The following is a 21,913-nucleotide window of genomic DNA, read 5'->3' as shown; positions in this document are numbered from 1 at the left end:
AGAATTCAAACAAAAAGTGCACCAATTACACAAACGTTCACGAGTTTAAAAAAAAATACTTGGGATAGAGTTAAAGGGGACGCTAACACAGGAGTAGATTAGGGACGTCTTAATCATTGAGTATACCGAGGGTACACGCTAATATTGATCCTCAGAAGTTGTAATACGCAAACAGCCCAGGGAAAATGGGTATGGCCCCGATTACACCACTGGTGTGACCACATTTAATAAAATTTCTACTCTGCTTGAAAAAAAGTTTTTTTGTGTGTGTGTTGTGGGGTGGGGGTGTGGGTGATGGGTGCTAAAACTAAAAATATATATTTCATTGACAATATAAATGCGGGTTTGCCAATGTGTGTGTATATTACAGATATTGCAGCTGACTTTTAATATTGAATTTCAAATGTATTGTTGTTATTTTTATATTATTATTTTCATTCATTATTATCATTTTTATAAATCATAATTTTTCATTTGATACTGTCTTGCGCACTAGATTGCGCAAAGTTTCTTTAAAGTCTCCGGTTTCGAAAGTAAAAAAAAAAAAAAAAAAAAAAAAGAAAGAGGTTACAGGAAGTTGTGCAGAAGTCCCCTCGGGTTTTACAGTGCATTCTGGGAAATGTAGTTATCAGCAGCAGTTCGTTTCACATTTGTATACACGCTACTCACGAAAAGAACTACAACCCCCATCAGCCAAACAGTCTGCATTAGGTCGACGTGTACGTTCGCTCAGTCGGCGCAGACACTGAATGAACATCTTTTACACAAATATCCATAACATATTAGGTTGGAATCATGGCCGGGGAAATGTCCATAATAGGTAAGTGTTAACTTAAACTAATGTACTCTTAAAGATACATGTCAAGTTTGACAGAGTAACCATCCATGTAGCCGTTAGCTAGAAATGGAACTGACGCATCTGATATGAAAGTCACAAATAACTGTACGTGTATAACTACTGGTATATCAGACAGACAGGTATCGTCCAGCTTTAGACAAAGCAGTCAGCCTCAAACATCCGCCGAATTTATACGCCATATAGGCACCCTGTCTTTATAATACAGATGTTACAGCGGATGTGTCTCAAAATCTAGTTAGCTACGTTACCTATCTAGACAGCTTGTTTGCGTCTCAGCGCACCGGGAATAAGGTCAAGATTTGCCTTGTTTTATTTATCTACGTACCACGTTTTCGGCCAATATATTTTGTAATACATACGTTATAATATAAGGACAGAAATATTTCCTGATTTCACCATTTTATATATGTATATTTGTGTCTGTCCCTACAGGTTCCGTCATTCTGGCTTTGTTCCTGGCAGGATATCTGGGACAGCAGTACCTGCCCCCTCCAAAGCCCAGGGTCATTGGGTTGGATCTCGGGACCACCTTCTGCTCGGTGGGAGTGTTTCAGCCTGGCACAGGCGACATTGAGGTTATCGAAGATGACAAGGGTCGCAAAAGCATTCCGAGTGTGGTGTCATTCACCCCCACCGGTGTCTTTTCTGGACACGAGGGCCAGGAATTGTCTGACATAAATCCTCAAAACACTATATACGATGCTAAGAGATTTATAGGAAAGATTTTCGACGAAGACACTTTAGAGAAAGAAAGCGCACGATACCCGTTTAAGGTACACGTTTCGTATTCCGTTCACTTTGATTGCTTCTGCACCGCTTGCAGTGTCTGTGACGTTTTCTTTTCACTGTTGTAGGTGATATTCAACAACGGGAGTGCAGAATTTTTAGTCTCTACAAATGGCACCTTCACAGTTACACCTGAATTCATCGGATCCCGTCTGCTGCTGAAAATGAAAAAGATGGCGGAGAAGCAACTAGGAGTACCTATCGATAAAGCCGTTATATCAGTGCCAGCAGAGTTTGATGAGAGACAGAGAAACTACACCATAAGGGCCGCTAACCTGGCTGGTCAGTTTACTGTTAGGAAGCTTGCCACACAAATCCACTGCATTGACCAACGGACAGCTTCTTGGTTTTAAAGTAACTTCCATGCGAGCTGTCCTTTACACATCTTTATGCTACTGATAATTTACTGATCTTTTTTTTTTTTTTTTGCACAAAATATGTTTGCAAATGTAATAAAAGCTTTAGTCTGTCTCAAATAGGTTACGTCTAAATATTGGAATTTTATAGGCACGCAAATAAACAATAAATAGCTAAATTGTGAACTTTTTTCTGAGAAAATTCAGTATTAAAATTTGAAAATTATAAAATTTGATGTACAAATGTACACTCAGTTTATATCTCAGAATTATAGCTTGTTTTGCATTTAGCTTTATATATATATATAAACAATTTTCCTCGTAAATGCTGATCATTTTCTGATGTAACCCTATAACAGTTGTCTGATCGTTGTGCTTGTGTTCCTCCTCAGGGCTGGACATCCTGCGTGTGATCAACGAGCCCACGGCGGCGGCGATGGCTTATGGACTGCATAAAGCCGAAGTGTTTAATGTGCTGGTGGTGGATCTGGGAGGAGGAACACTAGATGTGTCGCTTCTTAATAAGCAGGGCGGCATGTTTCTTACCAGAGCAATGGCAGGTGAGCTGGGTGATATGACGTTATAAATGTATCAACTATTAGTAAAAACGTATAGGTATTATTAAAGCAAAGAGTTGGAGAAAATAATGGGTTTAACGTGATATAGTCTTATATGGTTAGCAAGAAGTTTATTGCAGTTTATTGCAGGATTCAGTGGAATTTGTAGTTTTTCATTCTAGTCTTGCAATCTAAATGATATTTTTGCAGTAATACCACACTCGTTCACTTGGTCATCCTACCGCTTTATTAATACACATACGTTAGTGTTATATTTCTGCCTTTACGTAAGTGCCACCTCCTGGCAGACAGTGAACTAGCATTTTTGTTTTCCGTTTTTGCTCAGACTAAAAATACATAAAATGCACGACTCACCCATTTAGCATGTTCATCATCGTCTGATCGTTCCTCTTGTGTCCTGTACCGACGTTTATGCTTGTTTTGACGTATCGCACTAGCGGGCGAAAACAGCACGGGCTGTGATCAAACGTAGGACGGTTTCTGTGCAGGTGCACCCCCTTCATCCTGTTTCAGCATGAGATTAACACACGGCCTTCATCTCCACAGGTAATAACAAGCTCGGGGGGCAGGACTTCACCCAGCGTTTGCTGCAGTACACCATCGAGCGAGCGCGGCAGCAGTACGGCATTCCTCCTACTCTTAAAGAAGACATCCATCTCCTCCGACAGGCCGTGGAAGCCGCCAAACTCAACCTCACCCAGGAGCCTCACATTCACCTCCGCGTTCCTCTTCACCTGCAGACAACGGGAATGAACGGAGGAGCGCAGGAGGAAAAAGTCCTCTTTCAGGAGAAGCTGACGCGAGAACTGTTTGAGGAGCTGAATGCAGATCTCTTCCAGAAGATTCTGGCACCCATTGAGACCGTCCTCGTAGAGGGCCATCTAGAGAAAGAAGAAGTGGATGAGATTGTCCTGGTGGGAGGGTCTACGAGGATCCCCCGCATTAGACAGCTCATTAGTCAGTACTTTGGAAAGGAACCAAACACCTCGGTGGACCCCGACCTGGCCGTGGTGACCGGGGTAGCCATTCAAGCAGGCATCATGGGCGGCTCTTGGCCTCTCCAGGTCAGCGCAATTGAGATTCCCAACAGGCACCTTCGTAAGACCAACTTCAGCTGATTGGTCGAGACTTAAACTGCTACTCGGGCATTTGTCACGCGACTGCTATGTGCCAACACACCAAAAACTGGTTAAACAATGTGTGTGTTACATGTTTTTGCTTCCTGATTGAGCCAAAACAATGGTTACTGGAGCATTTGTACTTAACGTCTGGACTTGTCGGCCCAAAGTAAAATTTCTACATTTCTCTTAGCATTGAGAGAATGTTTACCCGTTATCTCGAGCAAGTGTCTGCTCGGGACCATATTACTTCATTTATTGCCATCTGTGTGCCTAACTGGTACTAACTGTGCAATAAGTCTTTGACTGGTTTTGGCAGGTTTAATGATGTTGTATTCAGGGAAGCAGCTAATATATAACTTAATCATTCCAGTCTCAGCTATTTATTTATTTATTTTGCCAAGGCTAGTTGTGATTTCAGCTAGCTGTATATGTCTACTGGAGTTTTGCTTGTGCCTTTTCAATCATTGCCACAATTAAAACATGTACCGTAGACTAAGAATAGTTTTTATTTGCTTACTTTTTGTTAGTTTTTCCCCCGCATATAGTTAAGTATTAGTAAACCATAATGCAACCTGCCAGTGGTTAAATACCATTTTAAATGTACCAGCATGACCAATGTGGTATTTAGTTCATTACCTCTTCACACTGAAGCTTTTATAAGAATGTGAATGAAATATATATAAATGTTTACATATATTTTTTTGTTTAAGTTCACATATTAAAAAAAAAGTATAATTACCCACATGGACCCTCCTAAAAAAATGATGCTTTGTGTTGACCTGTTTTGTTTATATAATGCTAAAAGCTCAATGTTAGGTGAAAATGCTTTGTGCAAAGTGTAAATATATATTGTTTAATGCACTTTACATACAGAATATTGCACAAAGTCAAAAGGGAAAACAATTATACATTTATCAGTGTATGCACATTCAAAACTTTACTGTAACTGAAAAACAAAACATTGAAGTCTATTTTTGTACAGTTCTGTACCATTTCCATTTGTTGCATTATGCACAGAACCTGTGTGTGTGATTAAAGTCCTTTAACTTTTGCTACCGCGCAAAGAAAAACAAACCTTAAAACTGCAGGTTTTTTTATTGAACGACCTCCGAAACACATCAATACAAAATAAAAACATCAAACAGCACAATCGTTCAGCCTCGTCCTCTGTGTGACAGCACAAGCCACTGTAAACAATGTCACATCTCACATTTACAATATTAAGTAAAGGGTCAGGACATCTCAGCGACTGGAAGCCCTGTACAAAATATTTAATACATGAAAAGCTACTCAAACAAAAGGGTTGAGACTAAAATGACAATGTAACAGTTAAAAAAAAAAGAAAAATCACTGAACAATATTCAAACACGCTTTTTATTATAGGACAGTGTCCGAGTAATATTGCACAGCATTGAAACTCCAAGCCAGCTTCCTTTATAAACAGTGTTCAACTATATAACTTTAATATAAACTTAATTTTGCACCGACCCTTTTTTTAATGAATCTTGAAGTTTTGGTTTCTGTAATCCACCATTTTAACCTAGCTAGGGGATTTTGTTGTTTAGTTGTTTCCCCAAATGAAACCACAGATATGCACGCCAAACATAAATATTCCATGTCATCTGGCATCATACCTGCTTGACAATAAGGCTGGGTGATTTCCTTCCAAAATGACAACTGAACCACATGCTAAATAGGTGGTATATTAAATACAGCAAATATAACTTGAAGGCTAAAGGCAGGCACTCTTTAAACACCTGTTTATTGTTAAAATGCACAACCGTTTGAACAGAAGGCATCAACAGACTGTGAATATCACACCAAACCAAGGTCTAGGAAGAAAAAAAAAAAAAAAAACTGGCATAATATGTTATACTCCACATTGGCTGGCTATGGAAGATTAGAAAAATAAAATCCCCAAAAACCGACAGATAAAATCCACTATATTATCACAGGCATGCTTTCAATACGAAGCAAGTAACAGGCATTCCAGGATCCTCAAGCGTTACGTAGGGGAAGAGGCCACAGATTTGGTAATAGTCAACAGAAGAACCGCACTTCCTACTTCTCTTTACTGTCCAGAATTTAAAACAAGCAATTAACAGTGGAAGAGTTTTCTGCACACGGGTCCACCAGAAACAGTAGGCTAAGAGTTGAGTCAGTAGTTCAGAGGAGACACCACAAGCTTGATCAGGATGTGATGTGGGTTTTTTTGTTCCATGAGTCAATGAGCAACGTCTTAATTGGTGTAGTAGTTGAATCCATTTTCTGTATAGGGTTCATCGCTGGTAACTCCGTTGCTCACCTCTGTGGAATAAGACGATAGAAGGTACTAAATTACGCTCAATTTCCACAAAGTTTATCATACTGGAGATATACCGGCTCTGTTCCAAACCCTAGTGAGCTGCCTACCGAGACATAGCTTTATTAAGCATCAGAGGTGTGAAGCTAATGTGAAAGCAGCAAACTGCATTCCTTTTTATACCCATTTTTGTCTAAAAATCTTGGCTAAAGTATTGTTTACAGTGCAATTGTGAAAAACTTTATATACTGAGGAAATCTGAGATGGAAACTATATTTCATTAATACTTCTCTTCAACAAAATCAATACAAAACAGTTCTCAATGCAAAAATGCATTAGCTTAGCCACATGCTAATCCTACTTTCAACAGACAAGTCTCTTACGTTCAGTTTAAGGAAACAATATTTAATTTGAAACTTTTTTTCAGTAATATCAATAGAAAGGTTCTTGATAAAAACGATTTAATCCAGTATTTATGTAAACTGCCATTCCAGTGGGCTTTGAAGTGAGAGAGATGTGTATTTTTCAGTTTGTAATTGATTGGTTTACATATCAATGTTGAAAAAAAAAAAGAAGTGTTATAAGTTTATAAGAAACATTTCTAAAATGATTATGTGATGCTGAAGTACAGAAAATTCAGCTTTGCCGTGCAAGGAATAAATTACATTTTAAAATATATGTAAGTATATCAAAGAGCTTTTTAAATTGTAATATTTCACAATTTTACTGTATTTTAAATTACACAAACGCAGCCTTGTTAAGCAAAGATGCTTAAAACTACAAAAAATACCTACCTCAGAATTATTTGTGTGTAATTATACCCATATAGAACATTTCAGCTCAGTCATAAGGTTCAATACATTAATATGCTTTCTTAATGATAACTACTTGTGTAGTCTGCACACTTGGAACAGAGTCACTAGTGAAAAAGCAAGCAGTAAATCTTCTTCTTTGTTAATTGCACATATCTAAACGATCAGGGCTGCGTTTCCCAAAAGCACTATAAGCTTAAGTACATTACAGACCCATTGAAACTAATGGATCTATGATCAAGCTTATGATGCTTTTGTGAATCGCAGCCCAGGTTAGTTATCATCACCCTCATACTCACCGAGTGCAGGCCACAGTTACCCTGGCCATTGATGCTACAGCCCTGCATGAGCTATCATTCAAGCTGTGGGGTGTCAGCGGAGTATGGATTGATGGATGAATGGATGCGGGAAGAGACGGGATGGTGGTAGACAGTGAGAGACAGGAAGGAGAGGGGAGGGAATGCGATGGAATGGGATGAAGGGATACGGTGACACAGACTCAAACCCAGGAGGTGGACAGCTACTGTGGCTGACCTTAGAGACAGGGCAAACACACACACAGAGGCATGCGAACATTGCTGGGATACATGCACACGCAACATTAAACCAAAAACACACTGCATGCAACACATGTACAGTCCACTGGATATTAATCACGAAATAACCCATGAAAAAGGGATCTTGTGCCACTAATGCGATAATGAACATTGGCTGTACATTATCCCACTTATTACACAGCTACTCATCGAAAGAAACACATCATCAGTAGATCCTCTGCAGCGAATGGGTGCCGTCAGAACAGCTGATAAAAACATCACCTTAAAAACACACAGCTTTTTATTCCATAAGACATTACTTGACGGACTGGAGCGGTTTTTCTGACTCAGTTGTGACGGCACCCATTCAGTGCAGAGGATACAAGTGAGAAAGTGATGGAATTTTGCATTACATCACATCTGTTCCGATGAAGAAACCTATCTACATCTTTACTGGACCGAGGGTGACTATATTTTCAGCACACTTTTTTTTTTTCAAGTTTCAAGTCCAGGGTAAACCATTCCTTTAAAATGAATACTGAAATCCTTCAGATTTTAGTCATAAGATGGCACTAACGAGCTTTTCTAAATTCTTGGTATAAAACGAAAAACAATGTGTAGTATGTGACGTGAAGAAACATTAGTATTGCGCAACGGACAGTGGTGAAATATGTACTTAGTGGTTATTGTACAAACATTTGACTGACCAATCAGAATCCAGTATTTCAGAGCACAGTGTAATAAGTTTACCTGTAGCACTCTCATACACGCGTCAAAAAGATGTGGTTAGGTGGCTCTTACCAGAGAAGATGAGCTTCTCCTTCATGATGTTGACGTCTCTGCTGGATCTCCTGACGGCTGCGCTCAGCATGATCTGCTCTGGGTTGTAGCTACGCATCCCGCTCATTCTCCACCTGGGATCACGTGCACACACACACACACACACACACACTGAATTTAGTGACACACCCAAGAGTTTACATTCATGCTAATGACACAGCTAATAAAACTGCTTTTTATAATCATCACTCTCAAAGTTATCTACTAATGTATTTGGTAGTGTATGATATATACAGTGTCTTTACACTGACTATGAAAAGTTTGGGGTCAGACTCAATGATATTATATATTTCTTTAAAGAAAGGATGCATTAAATTAATCAAAAGTGATGGCAAAGACTATTATTACATTTCAAATATTCTTTGAATGTTTAAAGAACAAATTACAGTTTGATATTTAGTGACTGTCTTCAAATCTGATAAATGTTTCTTGAGCAGCAAATCAGAATATTAAAATGTTTTCTGACCGATCACGTGACCCTGAAGACTGGAGTAACAGCTGCTGAAAATTAATCTTCGCCAACAAAGGAATAAATTACATTTTAATATGAAATATAGGCTATTTATATTAAAACGGCAAAACAGTTATTTCAAACTGTAACAATATTTCACACTTTTGCTATTTTTACTGTAATCAAATAAAGATCCCCTTTTCAAAACATAATAAAATAAAACTATTTTTACAAGGTGATATATAAATAATATACTAAAGATTTTCTAAAGTCAAAGCGACCATCTGTTCAAAATACAATGCATGCTTATTATGTTTATTTATTATTCTAATATCTTTTAATCCGACACCATCTGTCAAAACTGACATTTGGGGGAGTTTTTTGGGTCCCGAACAAAAGCATTTGAATGAATCCGGATAGCTGATAGAACTATAGATAACCTTAATCTTAAAAGCAAGTTTCCAAATAAGTGTAAACTCTTTTCATGTCTTCTGTTATTCTCTGAATGAAACAAAAAGCAGCTACATAATCCCTTCCTGTCAATCATGTGATTGTCACCCCCCAGTGGATGAAAGCGGAATGACTTCAGTCTTCTTGTTTGTGAACCTATCCGAGTCATTCCACATAATGTACCTCAGTTAAATATTAATTACATGTTAAATGATAAGCAGTGGTATTAAAGTGTAATCATATGGGCTGTGGTTTAGTGAGAAGAGTTAGTAACAGCATTGACATAATACAGGTAGAACGAAAGATCCAGGCAGATAGATTGAAACGTGGTTATACAGAGAAAGAAGGGCAAGAAAGGGAGATATACACTGGCAGCATGGGCCAACAGCACTGACCCAATTACCTGATCATGTGATAGCTGAGAGATGCCAGAATGCAGCAGAGAAGAGGAAGCATGCACATCAGGCAGAGAGCGAGAAGAAGAGGAGGAGAAGAGGTGGAAGAAAGGGTACAAGAGTAAAAGAAAGGGAGAGAATTAAGAGGTCAGTTCAGAAAAGCAGATGCAAATGTCACTATGGCAAGCGCAGCATAGAAGATCCAGAGCCCGACATAACATTGAGTTTTCAGATCACACATTTAGCAGTGATGCTGATCTCCAGCATTAAACGTAAAATTATAATTCAAACTGATTTTATTCTTATCCTTCTTTCTTTTTCTTTCACGCTAGAGGTAATCACGTTTCAGGATGCATTTATATTTGTTTTGTCAAGGTCAAACAATATTGCGGGAGGATGTATTTGATTACATCTGATGAAATAACAGCATATTATTTGATTGCGTGCATCAATCCAGGTCATGTTATTTTATTTTTATTTACTGGAATCTAAGGGTTTCAGAAGTGACTTTAAACACACGCTTTAGCTTTTAGACCAAAATAGTATTTAAGCAATGAAAAATATTAACACAGAACACAGAACATAAAATTACTGAAATGAAAATACAGTAAAACATTTCATCAGTAGAAAAAAAAAACATTGCATATAGATACTTCAACTTTCTATAATTAATTTTTGTTTTATTGTATATGTATATGAGAGTGACATGATTTTTAAAGAGATTCAAATTTCAAAAAATAGTAGCCTCGGCTATAAATAATGCAACAAATTGGCAAAAACACATAACATAACTTCTAAAACTCAAAAATATATAAAAATAAAAGCGAATTCAAAATATTAATATTACTACAACAGTAAATAAATAATTAAAAAATAACACTGAACAAGAACTAGGTTTTACTGTGAATAAAACATTATCCCTACAATATAAAACGAGCATATATAACGGTATATAACTGTATAGCGAGGTCAAAGAAGTGGACACTTACTTCTGGAATATAAATATTCCCAGAACTACAGCAAAGGAAATGAGATCAGTAGAGATCCATATCAAGCAGTACTCATCCGGACTCTAGAAAAAGACCACAAATGTTAACGAGACACACACCACTAGATGGCACAGGAGAATAGATATTACAGCCATTGCTAGCTATATTTTTCACTATTAATTATAAAACATGCTCATTAATAGTACATTGAATAGGCTAAAATTATCAACATTTATTATAAAAAAGCTTCTCAATCATGTATTTGACCCTTAACATGTTTATCATATTTGTAAGTAATATTCTAAAAATAAATAAGTAAATAAAAAGGCAGTATGCTTCTTATTTTGAATTAAGGCCAGAACAGCAGATGCTGACCAATTATCTATCTTGGAAAAGCATGACGGCTTTGTGCCGTAGCTTAATGAATAATGTAGAAGCAGATGAGGGTTTGTACCATGAGCCAGAGCGGATAGTGCACCTTCCTCAGCACCTGCGGGGCCTCGGAGGAGACGGACGGCACCCCACTGCACCACAGCAGGGAGTACAGCCACGGCTCGTTCACCGAATACAGAGTCAGACTGATATTGTTCTCATTATACAGCCTATTAAAACAAACACGCAGTGATATATGAACAGCTTTTACACACTTGACAGAGCAATTAGAGGTTTTTGCATTAGCAGTTTATTCGACTAGTGGCGCAGACGCTGCAGCTTTGATTGTGTAATGTAGGTGTTGTAAGAGGGACCAGGTGTCTGGAAGTAGGGCAGCATCCTACCGGACGTCCTGCGCAGAGGCCTGGTTATAGCGCAGCAGCACCCTGCTGATGCCCATATGATGGAGTGTGTCGAGAGGCAGCTTCTGCACAGATGTCTGCTGTAAACCTGGAGCCACGTTCCTCACCGTCTCCCTGTTACTGTCCACTGTCCACATCACCTACACGACACAGAAATGACATGCGTTTATATACATGCAATACACACACAGATAATAATAATTTTATAATAATCTGCTTGGCATACATATTTTTCTATGTTTTATACATCAAAGAATACATAAAAAAAAAAAGGTTCCAAAAACGATATTAAGTAGCACAACGGTTTCCAACACTGAAAATAAATCAGAAATCGAATGATTTCTAAAGGATTATCTGACGCTGACGACTGGAGTAATGACGCTGAAAATTCAGCTTTGCATCACAGGAGTAATGTCTATTTTAAAACCACTATTTTAAAATGCAATAATATTTCAAAATATTGCTGTGTTGCTGTATTTTAGTCAATTAAATGCATCCTTTAGAGCCTCTTCTAAAGAAAGAAACAAGACATAAACAATCTTACTGCTCACAAACGTTTGAATGACAGTGTATATAAAAAAGAATGAAATTTTTTTTTTTTTTTTTTTATAAAACCTAATTATATTTAGAATTTGTATGGCCAAAATGAAAATTATATTCTATTAGCTTGTAATGCAAGTCAAATTTTTTAGAAATATTGCATATAAATATCTTAATTTTGTATATCCCAATAATGCGTCTTAGTAAGACAATATGCAAATAGGATATGACATAATTTTATTATCAGACGGTCTGTAATTTGTCTTATGTTAAAAGCTTGGTTTTATGTTGACGGCCTTGTAATTTTTATTGTGGCTGACGAAACCTATAATGCAATGACTGCAATAATGCAATGACTGCAATACAACAAAATGACAATCTAGTAAGTGCTCATGGTGAAATAAAAAGAGTATTTTTAGAAACATGTAAGAAAACATGTTGTGCTGTTTTAAGAACATGTTTTTTTTTTCCAGATAATGTAAGTTATAAATGTGTACATCAAATAAAATTCTGTAGGATTTATAAGGTTAACACTACAAATCAATTGTGCAATTAATATTAGTCAGCGCTAGGGGGAGCTAATATACAACCACATAAACCGGAAATAGATTTGTATCCTGAACACATCTATTTTAACCCCTGACCAAGGACAATGAGATTTCCAGTAGCACATCAAAGGTGAGCATCACTCCCTCAAGACTGACCTGGCGCTGTGGTATTCCTGACCTCAGAACAGTGTCCAGGGTGAGGTTGACCCAGTCGTGGCGGTGGGGGTGATTGGCTGGAGGTCTGTGCAGAGTGAATACGGCTGAGCTCTTGGACTTAGCCGCTAGTTTCAGCATCTGCTCCAAGCTGCAAACGGTCTGGTTTCCAACTGACCAGCGCTCGGACGCTGACATGTACTGCACAGTCCAGAACGGATCATCCTGCGTTCAGTAAAATCCGTTAATCTAGTTATATGCCGTTATACATACTTATGCAAGAAAGTAAATGGTCCTAAAAGTCCTAATGTTTTGCACTTAAACGGCTATAATTTAGTTTTACATAGCCTTTACATTTGATTAAATATGCAAATCTTCAAAGGTACACTAACAAAACCAGCATATGTTAATGTGCTGACATCATAACTGTGACTTGTTCTAAGTGACCTGTTTTGCAACATAATTTCCATAAATAATCAAGATAGGAAGTTGATGAATATTGCAGCACATGTACATATACTAGTGAAAAAAAAAACATTTGGTACAACATTGGTTTAAAGTAGTGCATCCAATTGCATCCGTTTACATAATAGGAGCGTGTGCCGTTATTATGTATACACATATATTATTTATTTTGAAAAAAATATATATTTATTTTGAACATATTTACGTATAAATTTACATTCATAAACACACTCTTAAATAGATACATGCATGTGTATTTATACATTCATAACACATATACACAGTACACACAAATGATGTAAACAGACTTTTTGATGCAATTGTTTGACAGCTCTAATTTAAACATAAAATTTTGAAGTAAAAAGACTGAAGTATCTTCTTTAAAACAGTTCAGTACATTGAACTTATTTCAAACCAACAAGACAAATATTTTTTTCTGTCCTCTATAAATCTTCAGTCTTACCATATATAGATCTACATTACATTACTAACAACGTTACATCTGTACTGTAGATATAGTTCATAGCCAAAACGGCCCACACCTTTAGAAACCACTGGCCAGCGTTCAGTGAGCTCAAATCAGTCCAGTTGAAAAATGAAGCATCATCATACTGCCTGTCCGGGAACACTCTTCTCACGTTTGTGGTTCTCCTCAGCGTCCGGTCTCTCATGAGGAAGGGCACACCATCTAGACTACAGCCGAAGCCAGAGTTACACAGCAGCATGTGATTAGACAGCACTTACATTGCAACTGAGAAAATACTTCCATTAGGGCTCAACCTGCCAGCACTGCTGGATAACACTCGATGATAAAAGAGAATAAATGTGAGGACTTGCTGACTCGCGCCATGATTGGCATAACAGCATCTGAATGCACTTACTGAACACTGGGGCTGTTGAGCAATAGAAGTAGTATTATTACAACTCATTATTATTTATTTAGCAGATGCTTTCAACAACCCGCAGCCTGAAGTTAAATGACTTACAAAGGCTCAGTGGTAGCACTTTGTAAACCACCCACTCTTCAAAAGGATTGAACCTTTATGTTAGCAGCCAAGATATTTAGCCTCTTAGCCACCCAATTCATTTTAAACCATGTTTTAACAACATTTTTTTTTTTTTTTTTTTTTTTTTTTTACAGTAGATGAAGATGCTGTCCATAGAGTGGTTTGTATTTTCATACCAAAAAGAAATGAGAAAGAAAGTCTAATCAGACAAAAGACGATGTCTCTTGAAACTAAAAAAGCCTGAGTGATGACTGTCTTCAACCGAGTTAAATTACAAACAGATGGACATTTTCTGCTCCATTATCTAAAGATGCGTGTTAAACAGGGGGCTTCTTTATAAAGTCTTCCTGTCTATCCCAGGGCCAAGAGACGTCATGCCACCCTCTCATTACTGCAGTCTCACACAGCCACGGAAGGATTCACACTTTGAAACACGCACTCATGGCTCTGTACAATCTATTGACTGAACTGTACCAAGAGAAGGGGAACCAGACAGAATAATTGTATACCTGATGGTCACATCCGCCTCCAACCCGCTAACATTTCTCTGCAGAGCTCTGTTGAACGATAGGAGAGTGTTCTCTGGAGCGAGCTGAACAAGAGGGGGGAACAATGCATATTTATTAGATTTTAAATAATGACATACAATATAACCAAAAATAGCATATGTACAAATAGTGTGTAACTGGACTGGAAAGTGAAAAATAAAATTCATGAATCGATTAAGCGAAAACGATACGAAGAATAACATGCTGCATATTTAAATCCTGCGGAGTTCAAAATGGAAAGATCGTGGTTAAACCAAAATGCGAGTCTTCTCACCCTGGAGCTAAGCAGTAGCTAAACCTCTTCCTTGCTCTTTGGATATGAATCAATAACTCATCTCATATAGGTTCACTGAGTGCTTGAGGGCCAGACACATGCACGATCTACGGCCCCTCTGCGGTTCATGCTTACGCAAAGGCATGCAAGCAGCAACTTGAGATCATCTGCACACTGTGGGTCTAGATGTACTAGCACACGTGACATCAATGTAAAATGAATGATGCCTCTTTTGAAGTGCAAGACAATGAGGAGAGGAATATATTAAGATCAGTATGCACGTGTCTTTGGAGCGCTTGTTGATATGCATGCACTTATGGTTATCGCATTTTTGAATTCTGCTTTTAAAGCTATGGTGGTTGATACAACACCAGCGCCTGCAGTGTTTTCAATCCAAGTTTGGCCGTTTACAGCTGTAGCTAGGAGTGGCAGAGGACAATTACTGCACGTTCTTCCAAAAAAAATCTTAATAGCCAGCTGAAATGTTACATAACACTGCTATAGCAAGTCACCCATGGGAATTCAGATTTCATTATTCATTTTCTTTCTCAATTACTTAGCCCTATGCAGAGAAGGACCAGCTTTTCCCAGAGGAAATTAGGCTATCTTGTTTTACAGGTGATTTTAATACAGACCAAATTCTCAGCTTTTTTCTTACACAAACTCTGCAAAATTAGAGAAAAATTGTAAGACACAACTTGGTGATGAAGCTGAACCTAGTTTTTACTAAATAGACACACACACACACACACAATATATGTATTTAAAATAGATAGATATGTATGTATATAATACAGATGTCTATAACGTAGATTAGATTAAAAGATTAAAAATATGAATATATAATTATGAATTAAACTTAAGTATCAAATTATTAACTAGCTCAGAAAAGTAATCCTGTCCAAATATTGATGTTGTACAAACAATTTGTGATTTTTTTTTCTGTCCCACTATAAAACAGAAGTAGCACGCACATGTTAAAAGCGTATTTGTCATTTCAAAGCACAATACACCAACGATACACACGGGTGTACTGAAAACCCTTCATAACCACCAAACCTTGAACAACGCCTACACAGAGATTCTCAGCGGCTCTTTCCTGAGTTATATTTAGCTATGGACAAGCCAGGGAAAAGAAATATGAGAAAGATAAATGGAGGGACAGAAAGAAAGAGAGAAAGATAGTGAGGGATGGAAAGACGGAGGAAAGAGATACAGGCACCGAGAGAGGAAGGACCAAACTGCCTCCAGCAATCCTCGATGTAGCCTGAGCTTGATGTAGCATCTAGGGAAGACAGGAAGTGCACAAAACAATGCTGACAATTTTGCATCTCACCATTGGAGCTCCTTGATAGCCGATGATGGCGGGTGCTGCTTTGAGACTCCCACGCTCCATAATACAGGGTGAGGTGACTGACAGCGGTATGAAGTAAAGTGTAAGGAGAACACTCAGATAGATGAGGAGAACCATCACCTGAAACCCTAGAAAACCAACAACTGAAGTTACAACTCCAAAAAGCCTTCCTTTCAAAGGAATAAACTTTAAATGGACGTTTTTTTTTTTTATTAGTTTGGATGGCAATCACGTGTTATATCATCTTTGCTTAAGTGTCTTAAGTAACTTTCTTAAACTGAAATTTTTTGTTGTACATATTTAATAGGTTTTCATTATTGTTGCTTTAAGTATTGAGGTGTGTTATTATTCATCTCCTATAAAATGACAAGTTAAGAAGAACTGATTCCACATGATTCTATTTAAAATGTTGCTTGACCATGACAGTAGCTGACCTGAAAAAGGAAACTAAGCATAGTTCTAAGTTTTGTCTAAACTGAGGCTAAAGTGTGCAATAACTTTCCTTGGAGTAATACTGGAAATATAGTTTTCTTAGTTTTCAGTCTGACACATTGTGGATGTACGGAATCGAGCTTGCACAGCTATTTTAGTTCACATGCTCGCATACAGTACGTTTCAGGGGAGAGACAATTTCTCTAAATGTTCGAGTAATTTAGAGGTCACAAAGTACAATTAGGAATTAAGACACTAACATTCAAAAGTTTTGGGGCTGTTATTACATAATACTTTAATGTAGCAAGGATGCATTAAATTGATCGAAAGTGGCCGTATTTTCATCATGTTACAAAAGTCTTCAATTTCAAGTAAATTTTTCTTTTAAACTTTATATTCATTAAAATAATGAGACTCATGCAACACTGAAGACTGAAGTAAGAGCTACTAAAATGTTTACTTTGGCATTACAGGACATTTTAAAATATATTTAAATAGAATATTTTTTATTCATTTTAAATTAGAAAAGTATTTCACAATTGTACTGCTTTTATTGTACTCTATCAAACAAATGCAGTCTCAAAAATCTCATTAACTGCAAACGTCTGAATAGTAGGCTGGTTTATGCTCAGGGTATATCCCTGAGGAATAAAGAGAAAGCCTTCTGATTAACTAAATAAGAAGAGCCGGTTAAATCTGTTTAGATGAATCAGACGAGCTTGGGTAAACTGAAATGGGGAATCAATGACAGTATATTAATTTTCCCTCCAATGCTGTAACATGAAGCACCAGCGCACTGAGCTAGCAGAGATAGTGATGTGTCTCTGTGTGACGACAGGAATGAATCAGGAAAGAGGATTTCTCTGGGTGTCCCTTTAATAATTAACATCTAGTTAATAATGATGCCTAACTGAGAGACTGATCTTTAAGTGAGGAGGTGGATTCGTCTTACTGGTTTTCTCTGCTCGTGCCACCTGTCCAGCCACCAGCCAGGCTAAAGCGGTAACAGCAGCTAAAGCGCCGATGTGCAGGAAAGGACCAGTAGCCTGAAGAAAAACAGAGACATTCATTTGTGCTTTTTACCCAAACATACAGAAAATAAGACAAATGCTTAGACAATGAAGAAACCTCATGGTGTCCAAAACAGAAATTTATAGCGTGAAAAGGTATAAAAAAAGCACTATGTAAAAGTTTCTAACGTGCTAACATTTCTCTTTTAACATGATTTATTTTGGTGCTCAAGAAAAATCAATGTTTCCAAACACTGTACTGCTTAATATTCTTGAATACAAAATTCTAAATAACAGCATTTAATTGAAATTGAAATCTTCAATGTAAAAGTTCTTACTGTCACTTTTCATTAATTTAATGCTTCTTTGTTAAAAGTTAAGTTCTTTGGGGGGAAAAAACTCTTACTGACCCCAAACTTTTCAACAGAAAAGTTGTCCTGAAAAATCATACCTGAAGAGAAATCCAAACCACATCCCATTCCTCTCCCCACATCTGAGTTACGGATATCACACCTATTATTGTAGTGAGCAAAGCAACTGTCACACCAATCTATAAAGAAAAAACACAGACAGTTTTACTTCATTTTACACAACTCCACTTCATTTATTCAGCAAACCACACCGCTCCATTTCTGTTCATAAACAAACAGGAAATACTACTCTAACTCTGCCAACAGGCCAGAAAGCCTGAGGGCATAACAAGGTGTTTGTGACACTGTGTCAAGGTTAATTTGGTTTGTCTCGCACAAACGGACAAGCTTTTCTTTTACTATTCTAGAAAAAAAAAAAAAAAAAAAAAAACATTTCAGAGGTTGACCAGTACCTTGTGGAGCCAGTGGAGGTTTAACTGCTGCCCAACAGCTACATGGCATAGGGCTAAAATCTGGACAGAAAAAGACAAATATTAAATTCAGTGTAAAACCGGAACCTTTCAGATGAGGTGATAACAGGGGTATGGAGCTAAAGCGTCATAATAATGCTGAATGGTTACATGTACACACATGTCTGAAAGAGATCGTGGTTTTGGAGAGGCTTTAGTATGCAAATCCACAGTGCAGTATCACTGCTACAGAGCAGTTACAACTCACCATTAAAAATGCAATATAGGTGAAACCAGCTGCTGTAGCAGCCAATATGGGAACGGTTCCATCACTCCACTCCCCTGAACGGTTATATAAAAACCTGTGGGTGCACAATACCAGGAAAAAAAAATGTTAGCAGTTGATTATTTAGCATTAGAATTCCTGGTTGTCTTATGTTCTCCATAATGGTCAGACTGCATCAAGGCCAAATCAAATAAACAAGCCTCTGAAAAACAAACTGAAGCCATTAATCTTTTAACTGGCTACACATTTCTCTTATTCGATCTTATGAGAGCTCAGGATTATATAAGTATACTTTTCCCAAAGAGGTGGATGGCAGAGGCATCTGTTTTGCAAAAAGCATCATCTGCCTAATGTGTATCTTTGAAACAAAGGGAGATAAAACACATGAGACCACAGGGCACGGTATCAAGGTCAGTATTAGCTTTCTTCAACATCTAAACTCAGCGGCTGTGATCTGAATTGAACACTGGCTTATGTCTTCCTGAATATTTTGCAGTGAAAGTCTCTTTACGGTTTTATAAAAACGGTGCAAAAGTGCATAGCATTCCTCAATATGCTTCAAACTGTAGTATGCCAGGTATGTTTGTCATACGACATCTTCACATACATGTTTCATTCAGAAAGGAAAGATATAGCATAACTGCATAGTATGCAATAAAATTGCAAAGTATGCAATAAAGAAAACTTTTCAACGCAATTATGTAAAAAATTACAAATGTTACGTTACAATAACCTTTTGCAATTAGTTTCCAACTGGATAAATAGAAATGGCTAAATAATAAGGAAAATCAAAATGTATGTATTTACACTACCTTGCAAAAGTTAAAACTGTCAGTAAGAGAGTTTTAATTTTTTTTTTTATGCTTCTTTGGGCCATTTTATGCAGCAAAGGTGCATTCAGTTTACAAAAATTGGCAGTATTACGAAAACATTCAAACATACAAAATTTCCTATTAATCAAAGAATCCTGATCAGTTATTTTAAACCGTAATCATTTCACAGTATTATTATTTTTCTGCATATTTTTAGTCAAATAAACGCAGCCTTGGTGAGCACAAGAGACTACTTTCAAAAACATTAACATTTTTTTTTAAGACAGCTGACTTTTGAATAGTACTGTACATAGTACACCTTTACTTATTTTATGGGGGCGGGCAGATTACAGATCACCCGTAATCACTCCTTCGGGATTGACTGGTTAAGAGCAGCTCGGTGGGTGGAGCCATATTAAGAGTTTGCCTGCTAGATCCCCTGTCTGATCACAGATTCTACATGCACAGTCCCTCAGGGCAATAACTGGAGGTCGTTGTGAATCAACTATCGTCCTCTACAGTACCATCAAGGACTCGTGTACCTCCCCCTGAGACTGTGTGGGGGGAGGTGGAGGCCTCAGAAGGGAGGAGAGAAGTGACATTGAAAAGAAAGAGAAAACAGGAGATGAAAGAATTATAAAGATCAAAAGAAAATGACCTTGAAGGACAAAGCAAACAATGGCTTTCATTGTCACGTTTTACAGACTATGTGGCTCCTGGAAAATACAACGTTATATAGGGTACTGTAAAAATGTCAGAGCGTGATTTAATAGCTAAACCATAACTGAATGGAAATGGAAGTGTTTTGTGAGTTTAATATTACAAAGATATACGTTTAAAATCATATATATATATGAATAAATACTAAATATTATACTGAAGTAATATATATTATAAAAGTATATTTTAGCTCACTATTTGGCACATACTATATTTAGTACACAAAAGTGAGCAGACAAAAGAAAATAATCCAGTCTAATCAATGTGACCTTCCATTTAATGTTTAACTAGAGCCTGAATTTAACAACTTTTTACAATCAGAATACAAAATAGCAAGATGGCAATACACTCATCTTTTCAATTAATAGCATACGGTTTTACATACTAAAATTAGTATATAGTACACCGTATACACTGCATAGTACACAGTAAGCTATTCCATTCTGAATAATACCCAAAAACAGTCCCGTCTTTCTGTTAGAATTACATGCAGTCTGTTCTATTTGAGACCTTTCCATGAACTCTGGATTACTTTGAGCGTAGGATTATGCCAAATTTGTTTTTGGGAAAGCTCATGAGTTTCTTGTCTCCTCAGAGATTGCGGGATCATTGATGAAAGTGTGCGATTTGATAAGGCCTACTCACCAGTTAAACTCGCTGTAGTCATTGTGGGCCTCCCACCAGAAGTAAAACCATACCAGTAACAAGGAGAAGGTGCCGAAGAGAATGAAAGACCACAAACACTCCCACTGGAACAAAGAAAAATAGTTAAGAGTTGAGATAAATCTGCTTTGTGTCTATCAACATCGGTTATTAAATGTGTTGGTGCCAGCATGAATTAATGCAGTTATGGTAAAAAACTGTGCCAAAAGATAATCTCAAGAAGAAATATTTCAAAATACTGTTTAAAAACTGAGTGCAATTTAATAAAGAGTTTTCATAGAGCCTCAGGTCATGACTGCATACTCGCATTAAACTCAGTTAATTTGAATAGAGCTGCTTCAATAGTGAGATCTGCCTTCATCACAGATTCATTAGAAACATTAGTTCTGCTCTCTGCAGGGTAAATGAAAGGGCCTTTCCGTTGCTTGTATTCAGCTCTCACTTTCAAGAGAAGCGTCAAAATGTACAGAAAATTCGAACACTAAATTTATTTCAAATCTTAATTAAAAGGAAATGTTTACCCAAAAATGGTATTGTTCTATTATTTACTAATCCAAGACGTAGATGTTACTTCATCAGAAATGTAGAAATGTAGTAATAAATCACTTCCACAAGTAATTCACAAGTCATTAACTAATGGACTGGAGCTGTGTGGATTATTGTGATGTTTTTAAATAAGCTGTTTGGACTCATTATGACGGCAAAAGATCCATTGGTGAGCAAGTGATGTAACCTTCTCCTAATCTGTTCTTAGATGGCACGAGGGTGAGTAAACTTTCAGCAAATTTGGAAAGATAATCTTGTAGGCTATCATGTAACCCTAGTAGATACAGCCACAATGTTATTTGCTCTCCAATATCAATACCAGTATCAATATCAAATAATCAAATATTCCGGTAAATAAAACTGGCTCTCTATTAGCATTTCTCACACACAGACAGTCAAGTTTTCATTTTCTTTGAGAGTTTCTATTTCTGATTTCACTGGCACTTCCCACACATTTTGTTTGCAC

The 21,913-nt window shown here is 37.2% G+C and overlaps 2 protein-coding genes across 5 annotated transcripts in view; one reads left to right on the top strand and one right to left on the bottom strand.

The window, feature by feature from the left end:
• The first annotated feature begins 690 nt into the window (after nt 1-690).
• Nucleotides 691-4,774, top strand: hspa13 (heat shock protein 70 family, member 13). Its single transcript, XM_043258437.1, has 5 exons — nt 691-820; nt 1,292-1,632; nt 1,714-1,927; nt 2,394-2,561; nt 3,126-4,774. Exons 1-5 carry the CDS (start codon nt 796-798, stop codon nt 3,695-3,697), a joined length of 1,320 nt encoding a protein of 439 aa, XP_043114372.1. The 5' UTR covers nt 691-795; the 3' UTR covers nt 3,698-4,774.
• Nucleotides 4,775-4,776: 2 nt separating this feature from the next.
• Nucleotides 4,777-21,913, bottom strand: part of gdpd5b (glycerophosphodiester phosphodiesterase domain containing 5b) — a 38,397-nt gene continuing 21,260 nt past the window's right edge. The window contains exons 3-18 of one of the 4 annotated variants that reach the window (XR_006252631.1): nt 20,884-20,987; nt 18,689-18,782; nt 18,424-18,483; nt 18,052-18,150; nt 17,543-17,636; nt 16,141-16,286; nt 14,492-14,574; nt 13,518-13,668; nt 12,514-12,735; nt 11,252-11,409; nt 10,930-11,077; nt 10,476-10,558; nt 9,495-9,509; nt 8,152-8,264; nt 7,114-7,348; nt 4,777-6,007 (exon numbers count right to left, since the gene is read on the bottom strand). Coding sequence is in view for 2 of the 4 variants with exons in the window: in XM_043258435.1 (XP_043114370.1) it covers nt 5,940-6,007; nt 8,152-8,264; nt 9,495-9,509; nt 10,476-10,558; nt 10,930-11,077; nt 11,252-11,409; nt 12,514-12,735; nt 13,518-13,668; nt 14,492-14,574; nt 16,141-16,286; nt 17,543-17,636; nt 18,052-18,150; nt 18,424-18,483; nt 18,689-18,782; nt 20,884-20,987 (1,638 nt within the window). In the remaining 2 variants the exon portion in view is untranslated. The remainder of the gene's footprint in view (nt 6,008-7,113; nt 7,349-8,151; nt 8,265-9,494; nt 9,510-10,475; nt 10,559-10,929; nt 11,078-11,251; nt 11,410-12,513; nt 12,736-13,517; nt 13,669-14,491; nt 14,575-16,140; nt 16,287-17,542; nt 17,637-18,051; nt 18,151-18,423; nt 18,484-18,688; nt 18,783-20,883; nt 20,988-21,913) is intronic. The other 3 variants (XR_006252632.1, XM_043258435.1, XM_043258436.1) reach the window with 3 other exon arrangements.

Source organism: Puntigrus tetrazona, chromosome 15 (genome assembly GCF_018831695.1).
Source record: "Puntigrus tetrazona isolate hp1 chromosome 15, ASM1883169v1, whole genome shotgun sequence".
Lineage (NCBI taxonomy): Eukaryota > Metazoa > Chordata > Actinopteri > Cypriniformes > Cyprinidae > Puntigrus > Puntigrus tetrazona.
Note: the sequence above shows the minus strand (reverse complement) of the source record. Positions and strands in the feature narration are given on the sequence as shown.

What these genes read in the sequence shown, in the direction of transcription:
- hspa13 (XM_043258437.1), top strand. Translation starts at nt 796, where the DNA reads ATGGCCGGGGAAATGTCCATAATAG. An exon ending in GCGCACGATACCCGTTTAAG is followed by an intron (nt 1,633 to 1,713) that starts GTACACGTTTCG and finishes TCACTGTTGTAG; the next exon opens with GTGATATTCAACAACGGGAG. An exon ending in AAGGGCCGCTAACCTGGCTG is followed by an intron (nt 1,928 to 2,393) that starts GTCAGTTTACTG and finishes GTTCCTCCTCAG; the next exon opens with GGCTGGACATCCTGCGTGTG.